Raw genomic sequence first — 19,976 nt, 5'->3', positions numbered from 1 at the left:
CATACCCACCAGCACAATAAAAAAACTTACTTAAGCTAAAACCCTGTACTCTGGCCCCTGACAATCTACCCCCACACTTCCTGCAGCTAGCAGCAAACTCTATAGCTTATCCCATCAGCATACTCATTAACAGATCAATTAAAGAATCCCTTGTCCCAGACATTTGGAAAAAAGCATTCATTCTTCCCTTACACAAAGGTGGCACCAACACAGACACCACAAACTTTCGACCCATAGCAATTCTCTCACCCCTCTCTAAAATACTGGAAAAATGCATCCATGCCCAACTCCTCAACCACCTGCATGAAAATCAAATTTTAACACCCACTCAGCATGGTTTCAGACAAGGACACAGCACCACTACCGCCCTCTTATCCTTCCTTGATACAGTTAACTAGGCATGGAATTCTGGTAAAATAATTGCTTCACTTTTCCTTGACCTCTCCAAAGCTTTTGATACCATTTCCCACACTATCCCACTCTCTAAACTATCCACCCTCCACATTTCTCCCCCTACCCTACAATGGTACAACAGCTATCTCTCCAATAGGCATCAATCCACCAAATGGCAACAGTCTTACTCTCCCTTCCTCAGTACATCCACAGGGGTACCCAAAGGCTCCATACTTAGTCCTCTCTTATTTAGCATCTTTATTAACAACTTTCACACCACTCTCCCGCAATGCTCAGTAATCCAGTATGCTGATGACTCTACAATAATATGCACTGCAAATTCCAGCTCTGAACTCCAGCAAAAGTACAGTTGTGTACCTACCATAAATGTAGATGTTTGAGTGTATTCACTGTTGCAGTCATTACACTTGGGTTATCCTGCTGGCAGGCTACTCGCAGTCGGCCTGAATTCCAAAGTCTAGGTCCGGCGTCGGTTGCTGTCACCTCTTCCCTGACGTCAGTGCGCCATGGGTATAAAAGATGCAGCCGAAGCCATTTTCTTCAGTTTTTCTTGCCCTAGATGTCAGGTGCCCCCAAAATGGTAGGCTAAAAATTTATGCCAATAAGTATGCATGCAAAAACAAACATTTCCTTCATCTACAAGCAAATACACCACATAGGTTGTATAGGATAGAGAAGTACAGATAAGTCCCAGCAAAGAAAAGGGGGATGGTGGTTGGGTAACCTGGACTGCAACAGTGAATACACACGAACATCTACATTTATGGTAGGTAAACAACTGTACTACGTTCATCGTGTTTCACTGTTGCAGTCATTACACTTGGGTTGAATCCCAAAGCTGAGATAGGGTGGCTGGGTCAAAATAGGATTAGGCGAGGCTATAAGGCCCTGCAAAACTGCAGTGGCAAAGCCTGCTCTGGCTTTAGAGTAGAGAGGTAAATGGTAGTGCTTGGTGAAAGTGTGCACCGAACTCCAAGTTGCAGCCTCTAAAATGTCTTTGGTTGGTACCCCTCTGAGGAAGGCTGCTGAAGTGGCTGCTGCTCTGGTAGAATGTGGCCTAATGTCCTTAGGAATTGATTTGCCATGTTGTGAATGACAGAATCGAATGCAGTGGCCTAACCATTTCGAAATAGTCTGCTTTGAGATGGGCTTTTCTTGTGATCCTGCAGCATATGCCACTAAAAGTTGCTCAGTCTTTCTGAAAGCTTTAGTTCTGACCAAGTAGAAGGGTAGCTGTCTGTGTATGTCCAAAGAATGCAGGAGTCTCTCACCCTTATTCTGTGGGTTTGGATAAAAAGTAGGCAAATGAATGGCTTGGTTAAAGGCCACACTGGACACTACCTTAGGCATAAATGTAGGGTTAGTCCTCAAAAACCCTGTCTGGATGGAAAATGATGAAAGGTTCCACAGCCAAGAGAGCCTGTAACTCTGAAACTTGTCTTGCAGAGGATATTGCTAGGAGCAGAGCTGTTTTCCAAGATAAGAACTTTATTTCAGCTGTATTGGCTGGCTCAAAAGGCAGCAGGGTAAGTTTCTCCAAGACATAATTGAGGTCCCATGTTGGTATTGGTGCTCTCCTTGGAGGTCTTATGTTTTTGACCCCTCTGAGGTACTGCCTTAGCAATGGGTGAGAAAAAATAGGTGGTTCCGTATTGTAATGAGCTGAAATGGCAAAGGCATGGATTTTAATTGATGAGAAGGATAGGCCTTTGTCCAGCATCTCAGTTAGGTATTGTAAAATCTGAGGAATATTTGGTACAAGCCTGTCAATTCCTTGTGCCTGGTTCCAAGCACAGAATCTCTTCCATTTTTCTGCATAAGATTTTCTGGTACTTGGCCTCCTGGCCTCCAAAATAACATCCATCACTGCTTTAGAGAGAGGTGTGTACTGAATGGCTACATTATTCGCCATGCTGCCAGATTTTAGGGTCCTGAGTTGGCTGTGCAGGATCTGATTGTTTCATTGGATCAGTAAGTGAGGAATTAGAGGCAATGTCCAGGCTGGGCTGTGAGACAAGTTCTTTAGGATTGGGTACCAGTGCTTGCGGGGCCAGTCTGGGGCAATCAGAATCATTTTTGCCTTCTCTTGTCTGACCTTTAGGAGTACCTTGGGAAGGAGAGGCAGAAGAGGAAAGGCGTATACTGTCAGGGCTTTCCAGCTGAATGATAGAGCATCTACTTTCCATGCTTGCTTGTGATAAGTCCTTGTGCAGAATCTCTGTAGTTGGCAATTGTGAGGGGAGGCATAAAGATCTATGTGTGGGCATCCTCATTTCTTTGTTATCATGCTGAAGACTTGTGGATGCAGTTTCCACTCGTGGGGATCCGTAATGTTTCTGCTTAGTTCATCTGCCAGAGTATTTTTCTTTCCTGGCAGGAATTGTGCTTGCAAATGTACCTGATAAGTCAATGCTGTGTCCCACAGTCATGGCTCGTCTGCAGAGGGGGTAAGAATGTGTGCCTCCCTGCTTGTTTATGTACCACATGACTGTAGTATTGTCCGTCCTTATCAGTAGTTGTCCCGGATGAAGAAAGTCCTTGAAAGCGGTCAGGGCATTTTGAACAGCTAGCATCTCTTTTTGATTGATATGAAGATGCATTTCGCTTGAGGGCCATGTGCCCTGAATACATTTTCCTGCCATGTGGGCCCCCCAGGCATAATCTGAAGCATCTGTTGTTACTGACTGCCTGGCTGTGGGCAGGTTAAATAGCTGTCCCTTGTTGAGGTGACAGGACTGTGCCCACCATCGAAACTCCTGTTGAAGGCAAGGAATGAGGGTAATCAATGTTTCCAGGCTCTGGCAATGTTGAGTCCAAACACTTTTTAGATACCATTGTAGTTTCCTCATATGCAGTCTGGCATATGGAATTAGCAGAATGCAGGATGCCATGAAGCCTAAGGCCTGTAGAATTTTTCTTGCAGTTAACTAGGTTTTTGTTGCCAACATTGTGAAGTAAGAAGTCAGTTGCCTTTGTTTGTCTGGCGTGAGGTAAGCCATCTGGGCAGTTGTATTTAAGCTTGCACCCAGGAATATTATCTCTTGAGAGGGTACTAATTTTGATTTCTTTTCGTTTACTGTGTACCCTAGGCAAATCAGTAATCTTTTTACAAACGTCAGGTGCTCTAGTAGAATGTCCTTGTTCTCCACTTGAATAAGGTAGTCGTCTAAGTAAGGATATATTTGAATTCCTCTGTCTGCAATATGCAATTACTGGTGCCAGGCATTTTGTGAAGACCCTGGGCGCAGTAGATAAGCCAAAGGGCAGTGCAGAGAATTGGTAGTGCATTGAGCCAGCTATGAATCTGAGGTATTTTCTGCAAGATTGTCTAATTGGTACATGCAGGTATGCCTCTTTTAGGTCCAAAGTTACAAGCCAAGCTTTCTTGCCCAGCATGGGCAGAAACTGCTGCAAAGTCAACATTTTGAATTTTGGAACGTCCAGGAACGTATTCAGAATAGACAGGTCCAGTATTGGCCTCCAGGCTTGGTCCTTTCAGGGTACCAAGAAACGCCTTGAGTAAAATCCTTGTCCCTGCTCTTGCTGTGGTACTCGCTGAATGGCCCTCATGTCCATGAGGGATGAAACTTGTTTTTGTGCCTCTGCCCATTGATTGTGTGGCAGGTCTGGCATACCTTTTGCCCTTGGCAGGGTGTGAAAGTGGAACCTGTAGCCCTGGGACACTATATTCAAGACCCATTTGTCCTGGGTGATCATGTGCCAGTTTTGTGAAAAAGTGCTAGTTTTCCCCCCAAGGGGGCTGTCAAAAGAAAAGTGCTTGGTGCTGGCAGAGGTAAGTCATTGGGACTGTTTCCTGTATGGCTGTGATTTGTCTTCTCCGCTTTTGGAGGTAGAAGCGGCCCACTGTTTAGGCCTGTATGAGCCCTGGGGCTGTGATCTTCCTCTAGGGCGTCTGTATCTACCCCTTTGTGGTCTGTCTGACACTGGAAAGGACCAATTCTTAGTAGGCCAGTTTCTGCTAAATCTGGGTGGCTGCACCTGTAAGAAATCCTTTACTGTTTGCATAGATTTCGCTTTGTCCTCCATTTTCTTCAACACCTCCTCTGCTTTAACACCAAATAAAGTATCATGCTGTAATGGAGCATCTAGTAATTTTGCCTTAACATGATCAGGTAGAATCTGTTCCTTTAACCAGGCATGCCTCCTAATGACAGAACCCGTAACTGCGGCCCTGCAAGAGGCCTCGAATCAAAACCACATTGCAAGGTATGCTTTCCCACTTGTTCAGTAGCACGCAATAAATCCTGCATTTCCTTATTTTCTGCACAGTCAGAATTTGCCAACATTTTCTGTTTTAGCAGTGACATTAAGTATTGCTGATATTAAAGCATATGAAATTGACAGTTTAAAGCCCTCACAGCCAAAGTAGCAGTAGTGTAAACTTTCTTCCCCCATCTCTCTGGTGCCCTAGAATCCCTGTCAGAGGGGATAGGGTTTTTTGCAGTAGAAGCCTTGACCCCTTTGAGACCCTGAGAAATAGTTTCTGGATCAGAAGCAGGGTTTTTGTAAAGAAATTTATGTGAGTCTGGAACCCTGTAGTATCTGTTTGGTTTTACAGGGGCAGGGGGTAGAGAGTCAGGAGAAAGGGCGGACTCTGAAAATACATCATCTACAATGTCTAACACAGGGGGAATAGCAAGCGGCCTGTGCTGAGGTAGTAAAAGAAAATCTCTAAGCCTTTTCTTTGATTCTGAGTAGTCTTGGCTCTCCCAATGGAAGTGCTTCCTCATGGTATGCAGGGTTTCCCCAAAAGATAAATCCTCAGGAGGAGAGGCTGAAGCAATAGATTCTTCAGCATCAGAATCCTCATAAGGAGGAAGAGAGTATTCCTGCTCAGAAGAAGAGTCAGAGGAAATGGAAACCTGATCTGAATATTCATATTCTGTTGCGTGCCTAGGCCTCTTATCAGGAGGGGGATGGGAACCCCTGATCAAGGTAATTAGGTCTTCGGCCATTTTGAGCATCTGTTTTTTAGGCATGGAAGTCTGTCCAGGAGAATGCTGTACTTGTTTCTTTGTCTTTAGAGCTGCTTTAGTCTTTGCTTTGGAAGCTGATGTAGGCTTTACATATAGCTGTGTAGGTCTGAAAACACCCTCAGAAACTGATGCCTGCTCAGCGGCTCTGGACCCATCTGAGGGAATAATCTCCGAGTGTCCAATACCTTGAGTAACCAGAGGCCTAGCTGGCTCCACGTGGAAATCGGCAGCGGCCTGTGGCTCTGAGGTAGCGGGCATCAGGGGCTGCGAAAGCACCTCACTGAGAACCGGCGAACCGGCAACTGGCTTAACGGAAGCCTCATCGTCGGGTTTGGACCTCAGATGCCTGTCCTTTTCCTTGCGCTTTTTATAAATTCCGGTCGTCGGTTGTTCCGACGGCATTATATAATTGAATCTTTGGCCAAAGTAATGAAAGGCAAAATCATACCGACGCTTAATAGTGCGTTGGCTAGATCTAGCGCAAAACCTACAGCTAGCAACGTTGTGATCAGGGCCTAGGTAAGGAATACAGTAAGAATGAAAATCCTTATGAGGTATTTGCTTCCCACAAGAAATACAATTGTTAACTTTTCCTGACATCGGTCTGGAGCAAGAAAAAAGTTTCCCCAACAGGGTACTTAGCTTTTAATGAAGACTTCGGATCTGAAATTCGAATTTGAAAATCTCAGGAGTCGGCCGACTGGCACTTGCGAACTTGCCTTTGCCTCGGGCACCGCGTGGCAAGAAAGACTGAAAAAAATGGCGTCGGCTGCATCTTTTATACCCCTGGCGCACTGACGTCGGGGAAGAGGCGACAGCAACCGACGCCGGACCTAAACTTTGGAATTCAGGCCGACTGCGGGTAGCCTGCCAGCAGGATAACCCAAGTGTAATGACTGCAACAGTGAAACACGAGCATTTCCCCAGAATGCCCTCACATCTACTGAATCTTGGATGCTTAACAATCATCTTGCCCTAAATCCAAAAAAAACTAAACTAGTAATTTTTACTCCTAGGAAAACCACTCCATTTGATAAAAAAAACTCTTCACTATACAAGCCCAAGACAATACCACTATAGAAGTTGTCCCACACACTAAATTACTAGGCATTTATTATAGATGAAAACCTTAACTTTGACCTACACATAAACAATAACATCAAAAAAACAACCAAGAGCTTGGTATGCTCTACAGGCACCAACACTTTCTTAGCCTCTCTACTAGACAAACCCTTGCAACTACCTTTTTATTACCCTCTCTCCTTTATGGTGTCCCTCTCCTCACTAATATCCAAAATTCTACAAAATCCAAACTTGCTATGTGTTACAACAGAATAGCAAAATTTGCCACCAAGGCCACATTCTCATCCCACCACTAAGTCACTGAAACAATTAGGGTGGCTGGAACTCCCCCACCATCTCTCATTCACCCAACTAACTACTGTGCACAAAATAATCTACAGACCGACAGACTGTCCTGCTCTCTCAACTTTACTTGCCAAATACCATTCCAGCAGGCATCTAAGATCTGAAAATCATCTACTTCTAAAAGTAGATAAGCCCACCTTACCTGCTGGTCAACTCCTCTATGCCTTCACCGTCGCCAAACTATGGAACTCACTTCCGCCTTCTATAAGAAACACAGGCAGCACCATCACCTTCAAACAAATGCTGAAAAATCATCTCAACTCTTCCTGGCTATGTTCCTGCTCTATAACCTAACCTCTTCAATCTCCTTATATGATTACTAAACTCCTATGTCTTTTGCTACTAGTGACTGATGATATTTTCTCCATATTTATTTTTATCTTCACTTGTTGATTCTGGTACAATAATACTGATCTCTGTCTATACCAATCTGATTGAATTCATTGAATTCTGCTTTAATGTATATTTTCTGTATATATTGCTGTAATCAAACAAACTAGATTCCTGCTTTTATGTATATATTCTCTATATGTTACTATATTTACTATCTGTAACACTGTTTCTGCTTCTGTACTAATTAATGTTTATATTTTTTCTGTATCTCGTTGGAGCTTTTCTCCCTGGGCCTCCACTGAAAATGGGCTCTTTTAGGCCCAGTGGACTTATCCCGGTAAACAAATGCAATAAATAAATAAATAAATAGTACACTAAACACCGAAAGTGTGATAAGAGACTTAGGGACACAAGTGGACAGTGGTCTCACCTTCGATAACCACATCGCTACAACAGTCAGGAAATCCTTCTATGTGGCACAACTCATCACTAAGGGCTTTTCATCCAGAAAAAAGGACGTCATTGTCCCACTGTACTCATCCTTCATCAGACCCATTATAGAGTACAATGCCACGTTTGGTATGTACCTTTCAAGACATCTGCAACAACTGGAAAGGCCGCAGAAATACCTCACTAAAAGAATTACAGGCCTAAAGCAAATGCCCTATGCTGACCACCTTAAAAAAACTCCAGCTATACTCTGTTGCATATCTACTCAGAGGTGACCTCTGCTTAACATACAAGGCCATATCAAACCCAGAGCTGTTGGACATGGTACAATTAAAGAAATCCCAATCCCTCAGAGCCACACGCTGCAGGGATCTAAATCTTGTCATCACAATAAACAAAACATGCTGGAGGGATAGGTTCCTGACCCAGAAACCCCCCCAGACTCTGGAATAAACTGCCCATACATGTCAAACAGAACACCTCTTTGGCCCTCTTCAAAATTAACCTTTACGATTGGATGGGAGAAAGGAAATTCACCCTGAGGATCATGTCAGTCACCCTGCTAGACAGGGGTCCAAGGAAGTAAACAGTGTGGGAAGAAATAGCCAGGGAATTGTTACGGCTAGGCTTGTATAGGCCCTAGGGCCGATAGCCTAGTACCAACCTATGAACATATGAATTTGTAAGATTCCTGGAGACCAAAGGTGATGCAAAGACTAAACAGCAAGGATCAGGACTTTCATTTCCTTGATATTTAAGTGGCTGTTACTGTCCTGTCTTGACTATACACCTTGGACTTCTATGTTCATGGAACACACTCCTCATGTCAACTCTGAAATATCTGTAGAAACTTCTTGGGAAGAGGAAGGCACCAAAAAGGCACTCCTGGATTAAGTGCTATCTGGCTGATGCACCAAGAAATTCCTTCTTCCTGAAGGCCAACAGAGGAATTGGGAAGTTCAGTGGGTGAAGGTTCTGTGCCTAAATGGACTTGAGGTACCAATGAATCTTCAAGTGGAGTCTGGCAAAAGGATTAATTTGAACTGATGAAGCAAAATACCCCAGGGGTCAATTCCAGGGGAGGAAAGACTGGAAATACAAGACTGAAAACTGCATTATGTCCTATAAGGAACAGACACTATTATGGAGACAGTGTTCGGGTGACAGGCTAAGAAAAACAGATCCCGAGACAGCAGAAGAAAATACTCTGAAGTTCAAAGTGAAATCCAGGCAAAACAAAGAGGTCCATGGTTAAGCTGGCTGGAGAAGAAGACAGTCTAGGCAGGGGTAGATAAGTATACTCTGGAGCCTGCAGAATGCTATGGCAGGGGCTATGCATTTGGTAAATACCACAAGGGCTGTAGAAAGACCAAATAGCAAAGAAAACAGTTTTGTGCATTACAATTTCATTTTAATTAAGTATTTTCTGTGATCTGGAGGAATGAGGATAGGAAGACAGGCATCCTTATGGAAATGCCATTGGTAGAAGAGTCTGCAAAGACAACAATTTGAATTTTGGTACCATTAAAAAGACACTGAGGAATGAATAAGCCAGCATGGGCCACCATTGTGCCCTCCTTTCATGGAATCAGAAAAATGCTGTAATAAAATTATTCTATGCTGGTGAAGGGGAACTAGATCTATAGTTTCCTGATAGAACAAGTCTTGCATAATGGATAGAAACAAGGGTTCTTGGCCTGGAGGCTCTAGTGGAATACAGAATGAGTGGGATGAATGAACCAGGTTTAGTTTTTATTCATTGTCTATCATGCTGTGTACCAACAGATTTGAAGTCATAAGTCACTGCAGTAGAAGGGAGGAATTAATCTTCCTTGACAGATACAGAGGGAAGAGGCCCAGAAGGCAGTGGGGTTGGGGATGTGGGGCTTGTGCTGACTAGATTGTCACAAACTAGCTGATTTGTCAGGAAAAGTACCCTTTCATCCTTTGAAATATTACTGATTTCTCTTGCAACTTTTTGACCTTTTTTTTTTTTTTTTTTTTAGATTTGAGATTTCTGGTCCCTTAGAAATGTATAGTTCAGTCTAGGAAGATTTTTTATCTGGAATTTTGAGAAAGGAGAAATATACACTTACTTATTTCCTACAAGCTCTTGAAGATTACAGCAGCTGCAGAGCCAAACAGATTTTTCCCTGTCCAGTGGGGCATCTAGCAAAGACTGGAACCTTACACAAGAGAATTTCCTTAAAACAGACCCAGTAGCAGCAATAATAGAAGATGCATCAGCAGCTTCATAACAGACTGCATTTAGCCTAACTACTTGAGTGGCTGAAATGAGCAAAGACAAAAGATTAGATTCATTATCTGATACAGGCATGTCTGACAGTAACTTGCTTTTTTCCCCCGGAATGGATAAAATCCATCAAACCTCAGGGGTCTGATAATTAGTTGCACAAAAAAGTGCATCAGGGGTGGACACATTCTTTCGGTACTCATTCACGGCCCTACTGTCTTAATCATTAGGTAGAGTATTAGAAGATGGGCACAGTTTGGAGGGTTTTCAGATTCTACAGAAATTACTGCTGGATCTGAAGAATGTTTGTAAAGAGAAAAAAGTGTGCCTGGGACCTTATAAAACCTATCAGGTTTTCTAGGTGCTGGAAAGCTGGGATTCAGGGTTGAAAGAAGCTGCAGTGAATATATCTTGCTAAGCCTCTAACACAGGAGGGATTACAGAAGGCTTGGGATCTCCCATTTTGAAGAAGTCAATTCCTTCTTTGCAGATCAGGCACTTGTTTTCTCTCCCACTGAAAACACTGCATCATTTTCAGAACTATATCCCCAAAGGAAAGTTATAACAGAGAATCAATTGGTAAGGTATCTTCATTCTCAGACTCAAAGCTTAATGAAGAATGGATTTGGGAGGAATAAGCAAGGCATTTCATCTCTGATTCAGCATCTTTCACTTCAGATGAAGAGCCCCTAACCCTTTTTATGAGGAAAGGGAGAAACAGGAGCATAAATGAAAAGAGGGAGACAGAGACATAAATGCCTTAAAAAGCCCTTGTAAAATGTTATACCATTTGTTTTATGGCTCCTTAAGGTGCAAGGAGCAGAAAAAGTAAGTTTAGTTTTCTGCTTCTTTTTCTTCGGAGCATCAGCATAGATATATCAGGGAGCATATGACCCATGATGTACCTCAACAAGTGTACCAGGAACTTCCAGGCTAGGATTTAAAATACACACTTTTATCCCTCAGAGATAACAAGCCAGGGCTTTCCCTTTGCGGCTTAACCAACCATCAGATTGTGATGGATGGACATGCTTACATGCTGCATTTTATCAGCCTCCAGTGGGGTCGCAACAATGAGAGCAGCAGCTAAAATCAAGTTGTTTGATGGCTCATCGAGCTCCACAGCAGAGACGTTTGAGTTTCTAAGGACAAGCTTTGACTTTTTGAGCTTTTCTCACAGCTGCTGAGGAACATCCAACCACTAAAAAAAAGAAAGAAAGAGGCCATCCTTCTCAGAATGAGGTCTTTTAATCTCTGGTTCTGTAAATAAATGTTAAAGGAAATTAAGGGACTCCTTAAAGTTTTAGGAAGACAACTTACAAATGGAGCATTCTGTAGTCACAACCAAGTGCTAAACAGAAAAAACATTTTGTATGTCTGTCTTTATATGGTATCTACCTCCCGCAGTCACATTTATGCATTTTAGTTGATATGAAAAAAAAAACGTTTTCAGTCAAACGCTGAAGGAAACGGGAAGTTTCCCCATCAGGAATAGTTATTTGCCCACTTGCAATGGAATCTGGCATTGGCCATACGGCTGACAGGCCAAAAAAAAAAAAAAGTCTCACTTTTCAGATTGGCAGCTAGAAAGTTCTGACCATTTTCATGGCCATACATCCCTTATGCATCTCTTACCATTCTCACTTTTGGGTGATAGGTCAAGCATATGACACAGGAGGAAGGTACCCAAGCTTTACTATGTTGACCAGATTTACAGAATCCTTGGCAGGATACTTCCCATATGTAAGCAATACTGCAACTGTGATCAATGAATAACATTTAAGGATGGTGTAGGAGGACATCTCTCTTATACCACACATATCCTGATGTCCAAGTGGGAGGGTGTCCTTCTGGCAGAAAGTGATGGATGAAAAGCTCTGGAATTTGGGCCAGATATTGGGCCTTCAGCAGCTGAAATTCCAAGAGTAAGCACTATTTTCAACAGTGAAAAACTGAACATTTACAATGATGGTAAGTTCCTATTCAGCTGCACCCTTCCTAATGTGGTCTAGATGGTGTATATCCTCATGGTGCTAAAAGACCCCAGATGACTGAATCATAATCAAACTTAAGAAATGCTGATTAAAATGCAAGAGTCACTTTTACCACACTAAATGTATACACAAGTTCATTTTTATTTCAAAGTGTACTACACATCAGTATGTTCAGGTCTATGCTGAGCTTAATTAGGTTCATAGATTCATAGGTTCATACTAGGCTACCTGCCCTAGGGCATTTATAAGCCTAGCCAGAGTGTGTTTGGCTTTCGCCACCCATTTTAAATTAATTTTGCTATGCCTTTTTTTGAGGTTAGTATACTGTGCCTCTGTCTAACAGTGACACAGAAGTGATAGCCGGGGTAAACCTACGATCTCCCATCCACTCATCAAGATTCCTCTTGAAGAGAGTCAATGTGGGACTGCCTAACCTGGACTGGGATTTTATTCCAGAGTGAAGGGAGCCTCTGGGTTATGAATCTGTCCCTCCAGCATGTCCTATTTATTTCAGTGCTGAGGTTCAAGTCTCTCGAGCGTGTAGCTCGATGGGATTTGGATTTTCTGAGGTGCAGCATGTCCATTAATTCCGGGTTGGACATGGCTTTATACGTCAGGCACAGATCGCCTCTGAGCAGGTGGTATGCCACTGAGTAGAGCTGGAGTTTCTTTAACCGGGCAGCATATGGCATCTGTTTGAGCCCTTTGATCCTCTTGGTGAGGTACTTTTGGGGTCTTTCCAGTTGCTGCAGGTGTCTGGTAAGGTACATCCCAAAAGGGCATTGTACTCAATTATGGGCCTGATGAGGGATGAGTAAAGAGGCGATGACCTCCCTGATCTAGATGTGAATCCCTTCATGATTAGGTGGGCTATATAAAATGTTTTTCTAACCACTTTGGCCACGTGGTTGTCAAATGAAAGATTGCTATCAACTTGGGTCCCCAGGTCCCTAATGACTTCTTCTGTACTTAATGGATTACCACCTATGTGGTAATTTGTGGGCACTTTGTTTTTGCCAAAGGGGATGACTATACACTTTTTGGCGTTTAGCTTGAGGCCAGGGCTCTGGCACCAGTTGTCTGTTTCTATGAGGCCCTTTTGGAGGATGCTTGTGTCGGCTGGAGAGTTGATTATGCCGCCCAGTTTGCAGTCATCTGCGAACTTGGTCAGCCACAGTCCTTCCATGTTGGCCTGTACCGCCGAGAAATATATACCGAACAAGAGAGATCCCAGGACTGAGCCTTGTGGGACACCACTTGTAACTGGTTTGGAGTCTGACATGGCTCCAGCAATTCTAACCATGTGGGTTCTGTCCTTGAGCCAGTTTGCAACCCATCTAGTGACATAGGGGTTTATATTTAAGCTGGTGAGCTTATCTATAATGCCCGAGTGGGGTATTGTATCGAAGGCTTTTGCGAGGTCCAGGTAGGCTGTGTGGACCACCTTCCCCTCGTCAATGGCCTTGGTGACTGTTTCAAAGAAATCGACCAGGTTTAAGAGGCAGGATCTGCCCTTAACAAAGCCAAACTGGGTAGGATCCAGTGTCTGTAGGTCCCCAATATCTTTATTTATGAGGTCCATGATGATCCTTTCCATAGCTTTGCAGACCAAGCTAGTCAGGCTTATGGGGCGATAGTTTCCAGGATCCGTAGAGGCACCACCTTTGTGGAGAGGGACCACTGTTGCTGTACACCACTCTTTGGGTACATATCCAGTAGTAAGGCTAAGATTGAACAGTAGTTTTATGTTTGGGTTTAGCTCTTCTTGGAGTTCATGTAGGACGCAGCCCGGGACACCATCTGGTCCCATTGATACTGTGTTTTTTGCTTTGGAGAGGGCGGCTCTTACCTGAGCATCTGAGATGTCAGGGGGCAGCACTCTGTTGGGATAGATATTTGCCCTTTTGGTGGGGAGGGGGAGGAGAAGTTTGCACTGAACCTGTCAGCTAGGATGTTGGCAATGTCTGTGGGCGCGGTGTATTTTTTGTCATTTTGGACTAATTCTGAGCATATCTGGGAATTCCCACCCAGGTTCCTAACATAACTAAAGAAAGCCTTGTGATTATCCTTAGTGTCCTGTGCAATTTTTCTCTCGAAGCTGGCCTTAGACGATTTTATGAGTGCCCGTAGTTTTTTGCTAATACTGATCAGAGATGCCTTCCTTTTTTGGGATTTTGCTCTATCATGTAGTAGCTTCCTCCTTCTATTGTATAGTTTTGTTTATGGCTGGGGTCCACCAGACAGGACGTCTGCCTTTGGAGGATTGGGTCTTGGTTTTATTTGGGATTGCATGATCCATGCATTCCTGAAGGTGTTCATAGAATGCGTTTATAAAGGATTCTGCGGTCTGGGCCGTATTTTCCACAGGCCCGGGGGCTTTGAAGGATTTCGCCTCGGTTTTGAGGAGTGTGAAATTTGCTTTAGAGAAGTTTTTCACTGTGGTTTTCTGAGCAGGGGGTGGGGTCGGGATGTGAATATCCAGTGAGATTAGTTTATGGTCTGATCTTACCAGTGAAGGATACACTTCTGGTCTGGAGCATAGTGTCCCCATGTTGGTGATGATCAGGTCCAGTATGTTTTCCCCTCTTGTGGGAGTGGTAACAAGTTGTGCCATAGCATTTGAGTTTATAAATTCTAGGAACCTTTGGGCTAGGGTGTTGGAGCTAGAGTAATGCTCCCAGTCTATGTTTGGGTAGTTGAAGTCGCCCAATATAATGGTGTTTGGAGAGACCTTCATATTTTCCAGGATTCTCAGGAAGGCCAAGTGGGGTTCCTGTGTTTGGGAGGGTGGTCTGTAGCAGGCTATAAACTGGAAGGCAGTTTTACCCACAGTTAGTTGCACATGGATAGTCTCTGATGCTTCGTGCTGTGCCACCAACCTGGAGGTGTGGGTATCTTTGACGAATATTGATACTCCCTCCTTTTGTGGTTCGGTCCAAGTTTTGGGGCGAAAAGCATGGTATGAGGTATAACCTGGTAGTGCTGGGGTGCTCTCGGGAGCCCTGAACCAGGTTTCTGTTACTGCACAGATATCGATGTTCTCCATGCTAAGGAGAGTTTCGAGTTTCGAGAGGTTTAGACTTCTGGCGTTGAGTAGCATTACTCTTAGTTTCTTATCCCTTGTGATACCTATGGAGGTGGGTTTGTCTTTTGAGCCTTGCCTAAAAATGGCACTATGGGGGTAGCAAGAGCCTTTGCCAATATCCGAAAGCCCAGGGGTGACAGGTGCAAGCCGTCCCTAGCGAAGCATCGTGGCTTGTCGAGCATGTCATCCCAGGCTGACAGGCATTGGATCCCCTTTGAATGACACCAACACTTAAGCCAATTGTTGAAATTGATCATCTTGTCTTCATATTGTGGCATCATTCTTGGTGAGGGTAAGATGCTACTCAAGGTCAGGGTCATACCGGCCTGGGCTACATGCTCAGAGAGCTCCTCTATGTCTCCATGTAGTCCAGGGAGGTACGTCTCAGGTCATTCACACCAGCATGGACAATGACCGAGTCATATTTGTACTTGCCTTGGAGTGACCTAAGTGCTTGTGTTATGTGGCGGATCCTAGCGCCCGACAGGCAGCTCACCGTGACCTTCTCCTTGTTCAGCCTGGTGAGCGGGACGTCAGTGTGCCTGATGATAGAGTCACCTATTACAAGTGTATCAGGTGTGTTGTTTAGCCTTAAGGGCTGTGACTGTTCGGCACACTGGCTTTGTGAGCTATGTGTTGCACGTGTTTTGTTTTGGGGTAGCGGTTGCTTGGGTGTCTGCTTTGGAGGTCTCTGCTGCTTAGGCAGATTTTTATTTAGAGCCACCGAGTATGTTTTTGTGTGTTTATGTGTTTGGTTTGTTGTCGTGGTAGGTCTATGTGAGACTGGAATTGTAGTGAGTGTGGTTTCCTTCTCCTCCTGACTGGTTACGCCAGTACTGAGTTGAGAGAGCTTAGCCTCCAGTTTGGCTATATGGTTGCATCTCTCACATGTGTTGGAATTTGTTGGGAGGAGGAGAGGGTTGTCTGTGTACATGAGGCAGTTGTAACATTGCCTCAAGATTCCCAGATTCACCAGCTGGATTCATCTTTTTCCCCGTCTGATTTGAACTTCACTCAAGCTAAAACACTCTGTTATCAAATTATACTTTTGCTATCATCGGGAACTTCAGTCATAATACTCTACACTCAAAACAAAAATACACATACATTTCAAATGCAATAAAAAATACAATAATATGCATACTCTTACCTTGAGATATTTAACCAATTCTCTGCCTAGGTCATGGTCTAGCTTAATAGCAAATACAATATGAAGAATGACTGTGCCCTCCACATGACGGAGTTGGTCTTGAGGTATAATAACCGCTTCTAATTCCACAGACCTTCAATAAAAAGAACGAAAAGTGAACACTTACTCTTCTTTTCACTGAACTAGGTCAAATGGATTTAACTGTACTAATAAGTTGCCAATTTCAAGGGAAAAAAAACAAAAACTTTCAAAATACAGCACAAGGGAATATCACGTCTAACAGCTGGATAATGCTGACACATGGCCATGTAACATGACCATTTAGTAAAGATACATAAGTTCTAAATCTGACTTACTACAACACAGATGAAGAGCTGTGCTACCTATTTGTGTACTCAGAATGCAAGAAAATAATGTAAGAGTACATATTGATGTGCTGCTACCATTTGGCTAATTTATGTCCATTGACCTTTGCATACTACTACTGCTACCCCATCATAAATATTAAAGTAGGCAAACGATGTAAATGGCTTGATAAAGTCAGACTTGATTTTCTTAAACAAACCTAGACAAGCCACAATGAAATCACATTGGACAATCATAACATAAATATTAAAAGTAAACAAATTAGAAACATCAAGTTAAAATGTGCCAGGCAATATGCTTAAAACATCACAGAATTCAGATCAATTCCAAAAGTAAGCACATTATGCTGCAAATACAGCTGGCAAGTACAATGTACTCTGGTTAAAGAATGTCCACTTAAAAAAAATAAATTTCAGATTCTGACTTGCTGCCATGTTTAGAACTAAAAGTATGGTTATTACTTAGGCAGAAGTAGAGGTTGCAAGCATGGAAACAAAACATGCAAAGTCATCAGGAGCAAAGCCTTTTCTCACATGTTTCCCCCAATTACGGAGCATGTTTCAAAAATGGGAGGAGACAGATTAATTCACTTTTTCTTTTTAACAAAGGGCTACTGACAATTTAAGAAAACTATCCTTTTAAATAAAATGACAACAATGCAACTCTGTCTTAATTACTATTCCTGTAAACACAATGACCACAGTCCAGCCATATTAACAACCGAACACCACAGAGTGAGATTGACAGCCCATCTTCAGCAATAACTGAATATGGATACTTTCTCAGAACTAGGACAGAATGAATGAATGAATGAATCCTTGCAATGCATTTATACTGTGCAACAGATTCAAACCACATTACCGCATAAGAACTACATAATATTACTTCCCAAGAAGAAAAAGAAAGGAATTTAAAAATGTCAACAAAAAGAAGTCATGTGTAGGGAAATTGGAAATTAGTGCAGATGGAAGACGCCTGATCAAAATCTGTGTAAAATGTAGATGCACAGAAAAGGTGAACTGAGATGGTTTTATATCAAAATTCAGAATGGCAATTGTGCGTTTATGCACAATGCCGAACCGAAACTAGGAAAATGTACTCACCGATCCCTTCATAAATTTGGAAGTCTTCACCGCGATGGTCCCATTCACAACACCTAACTTTCGGAATCGAAAGTCAGTATTGGTGTCAATGGTAAAGCTCCCTGCACCCCACACCCCCTACAACTTAAATATACCAACTCCGGGATCACACTACAGTGAGGAAAATGGGAAATTCCCCACTCCCCACTGTAACAAGATTTACATTCACAATGCCGAACTCATAATAACGAATGCAGCTCTACAGTCGTCATTATGGTTCATAATATTGTAGTTTGGCATTGCGGACCTTGAGTGCCGTGATTACGAACAAGTGGCAGTTGTAAAACTGCCATTCCACATTTTGAATGCAAGCCAACTGACACACCTGTGGACAGTAACACAGGGAATATAAGTACTAATACTAGAAGTACGGAGGATTGGAAAGTAGATTGCAATGGTGGGTACCAGCAACTATACAGAAGTACTGAACAGTGAACAAAAAGCAACAAAAATGAGAAGGAAAAGGGGATGGTGTCATATAAGAAATAAACAAGACATGGGGGAAGGGCAGGAGTGATCACAGAAAAGAGTTAAGGAGTAATAATGAGATACACAGGGTGACTCCTCTAACACCCTTAGCAAGCAAGGCAATGGTAGGATCCAATGAGCAGTAGAATATTTGGTACTTGCGTATTATCACAATCAGGTTCTAAACAATGGAGTGTGACTTCACCTTACGATGTTAAAGACTGACATCAGGTACACCAGATCCTTCACTATGTGTAGCAGCCCTCTGAAACAAAGATCCATTGAAAGATTCTGTTTTTTTTTCTGTCAAAGTTTTACTGTTATCCAGTAGTGTTTTATTTGATGTCTGCCTCGAGTTGTTTACAGAAGCATTTTTTTTTCTTTTCTGTTTACAATATGAGACAAGTGGGGTGCAGAGTCAGATGACTTCCCCAGTTTTGTCCTACTAGTACTGTTTATCAGAAATATGCAAGTGGCATTTCCATCTGAACTTAATGAAGATAAGCAGTTATACCATGCACTTTTTGATAAAATGAAAGCACAAGAAATAAGCATCTGTTGTATAAACTGGAGGTTTGGTTTGAAGATTTCAGATAGAATGTGGATAATACACATAGAGGAAATATAGGTGTGAAATAAAATGTTAAAAAATACTTTATTATATAAATTATCATTTGAAGTTTTACTGACTTATGTGCACACTCAAATTGGTAAACTAGTGTGTGTGTGTGTGTGTGTGTTCAGGGGATCCCCAAGTAAACGTGCTGACATACATTCAATCGCCATTTACAGCTTAATATTTAGCTCAGCATAACAGTTACAGATGGCTTTTATTCAAAACAGGTCCATAATGTAAAATATGTCCAGCTTTCAGGTTGTCTGATTTTGTGATAAGAGGCTTGTTTAAGTTTACAAAATGAGCCAAGTGAGTTGTTTAGAACATGGTTGCAAAAATACGCAAGTACCGTATATGTTGCAGTGAGTCAGAAAAGAGGATAATCATGGTGACACGGAAAGGTTTTGCAGAAGAGCCAATATAAAACAACAGCAGTAAATACCTGGGGGTGGAGATTGACAGAAAAAGGAGTACAAAGAAATACAATCGGGAAAGGGGAATGGGAACATAAAGGGGAAAGAGGCTTCACTGAATTTTTTAAGAAACAACCCCACATACATAGAAGGAGAGGGGATATAAGCAGAGAAGAATGCAGGCAGCAGAAAAGTGAACGGGAAAGGGGTAAGGAAAAAGGTAAGATAAAGGAAAGAAAACATACGAAAGAAATCTAGATACTAGGGCCTACAGTGGCATATAGAAATAAACAGTATGCAGGAAAAAAGTGATGGGAAAGAAATGGGGATCAGAGATTTATACTGGCAAATGATGAGTAGAAATTTATCGAAAAAAAAGAATAAACTACATGCAAAAAGAAGAACAAGTACAATAGGGGAAAAGAAGTTTAAAGTGAAGGACGTGAAAATTGACACAAATATGGGTAAGAGGAGGAAATGTCATACAACAGCACTGGAAAGTAGGCAAACTACTGAAAGTGACACAAAAAGGAGAAAAAACAAAAAGGAGGTGGCAAAAGAGAAATTATACTACCTCAGATTCAGGGCAGCAGAATGCTCTCTGGTACTGGAGACTACACAAGGCAAGAAATTCAAAGCCAGAGAGCAGCTTTTGCCCTCCCCATGGAAGCAAATTTATGCAAACTGTATATACAGTGGATATAAAAAGTTTACCCACCCCTGTTAAAATGCCAGGTTTTTGTGATATAAAAAAATGAGACCATAATAAATCATTTCAAAACTTTTCCCACCTTTAATGTGTCCTATAACCTGTACAATTCAACTGAAAAAACAAATCTGTTAGGGGGAAAACTATAAAAAATAAA

The 19,976-nt window shown here is 42.5% G+C and overlaps 1 protein-coding gene across 2 annotated transcripts in view; it reads right to left on the bottom strand.

Moving 5' to 3' along the window:
* The window catches only part of FANCI (FA complementation group I), a 2,406,750-nt gene that overhangs the window by 1,749,384 nt on the left and 637,390 nt on the right, over nucleotides 1-19,976 (bottom strand). For both annotated transcript variants that reach the window (XM_044078210.1, XM_044078208.1), the window contains exon 10: nucleotides 16,106-16,238. In XM_044078210.1, the coding sequence (XP_043934145.1) occupies nucleotides 16,106-16,238 (133 nt within the window). The remainder of the gene's footprint in view (nucleotides 1-16,105; nucleotides 16,239-19,976) is intronic.

The sequence above is a fragment of the Protopterus annectens genome, chromosome 7.part0, assembly GCF_019279795.1.
Source record: "Protopterus annectens isolate FY-2018-M chromosome 7.part0, PAN1.0, whole genome shotgun sequence".
Classification (NCBI taxonomy): domain Eukaryota; kingdom Metazoa; phylum Chordata; order Ceratodontiformes; family Protopteridae; genus Protopterus; species Protopterus annectens.
Note: the sequence above shows the minus strand (reverse complement) of the source record. Positions and strands in the feature narration are given on the sequence as shown.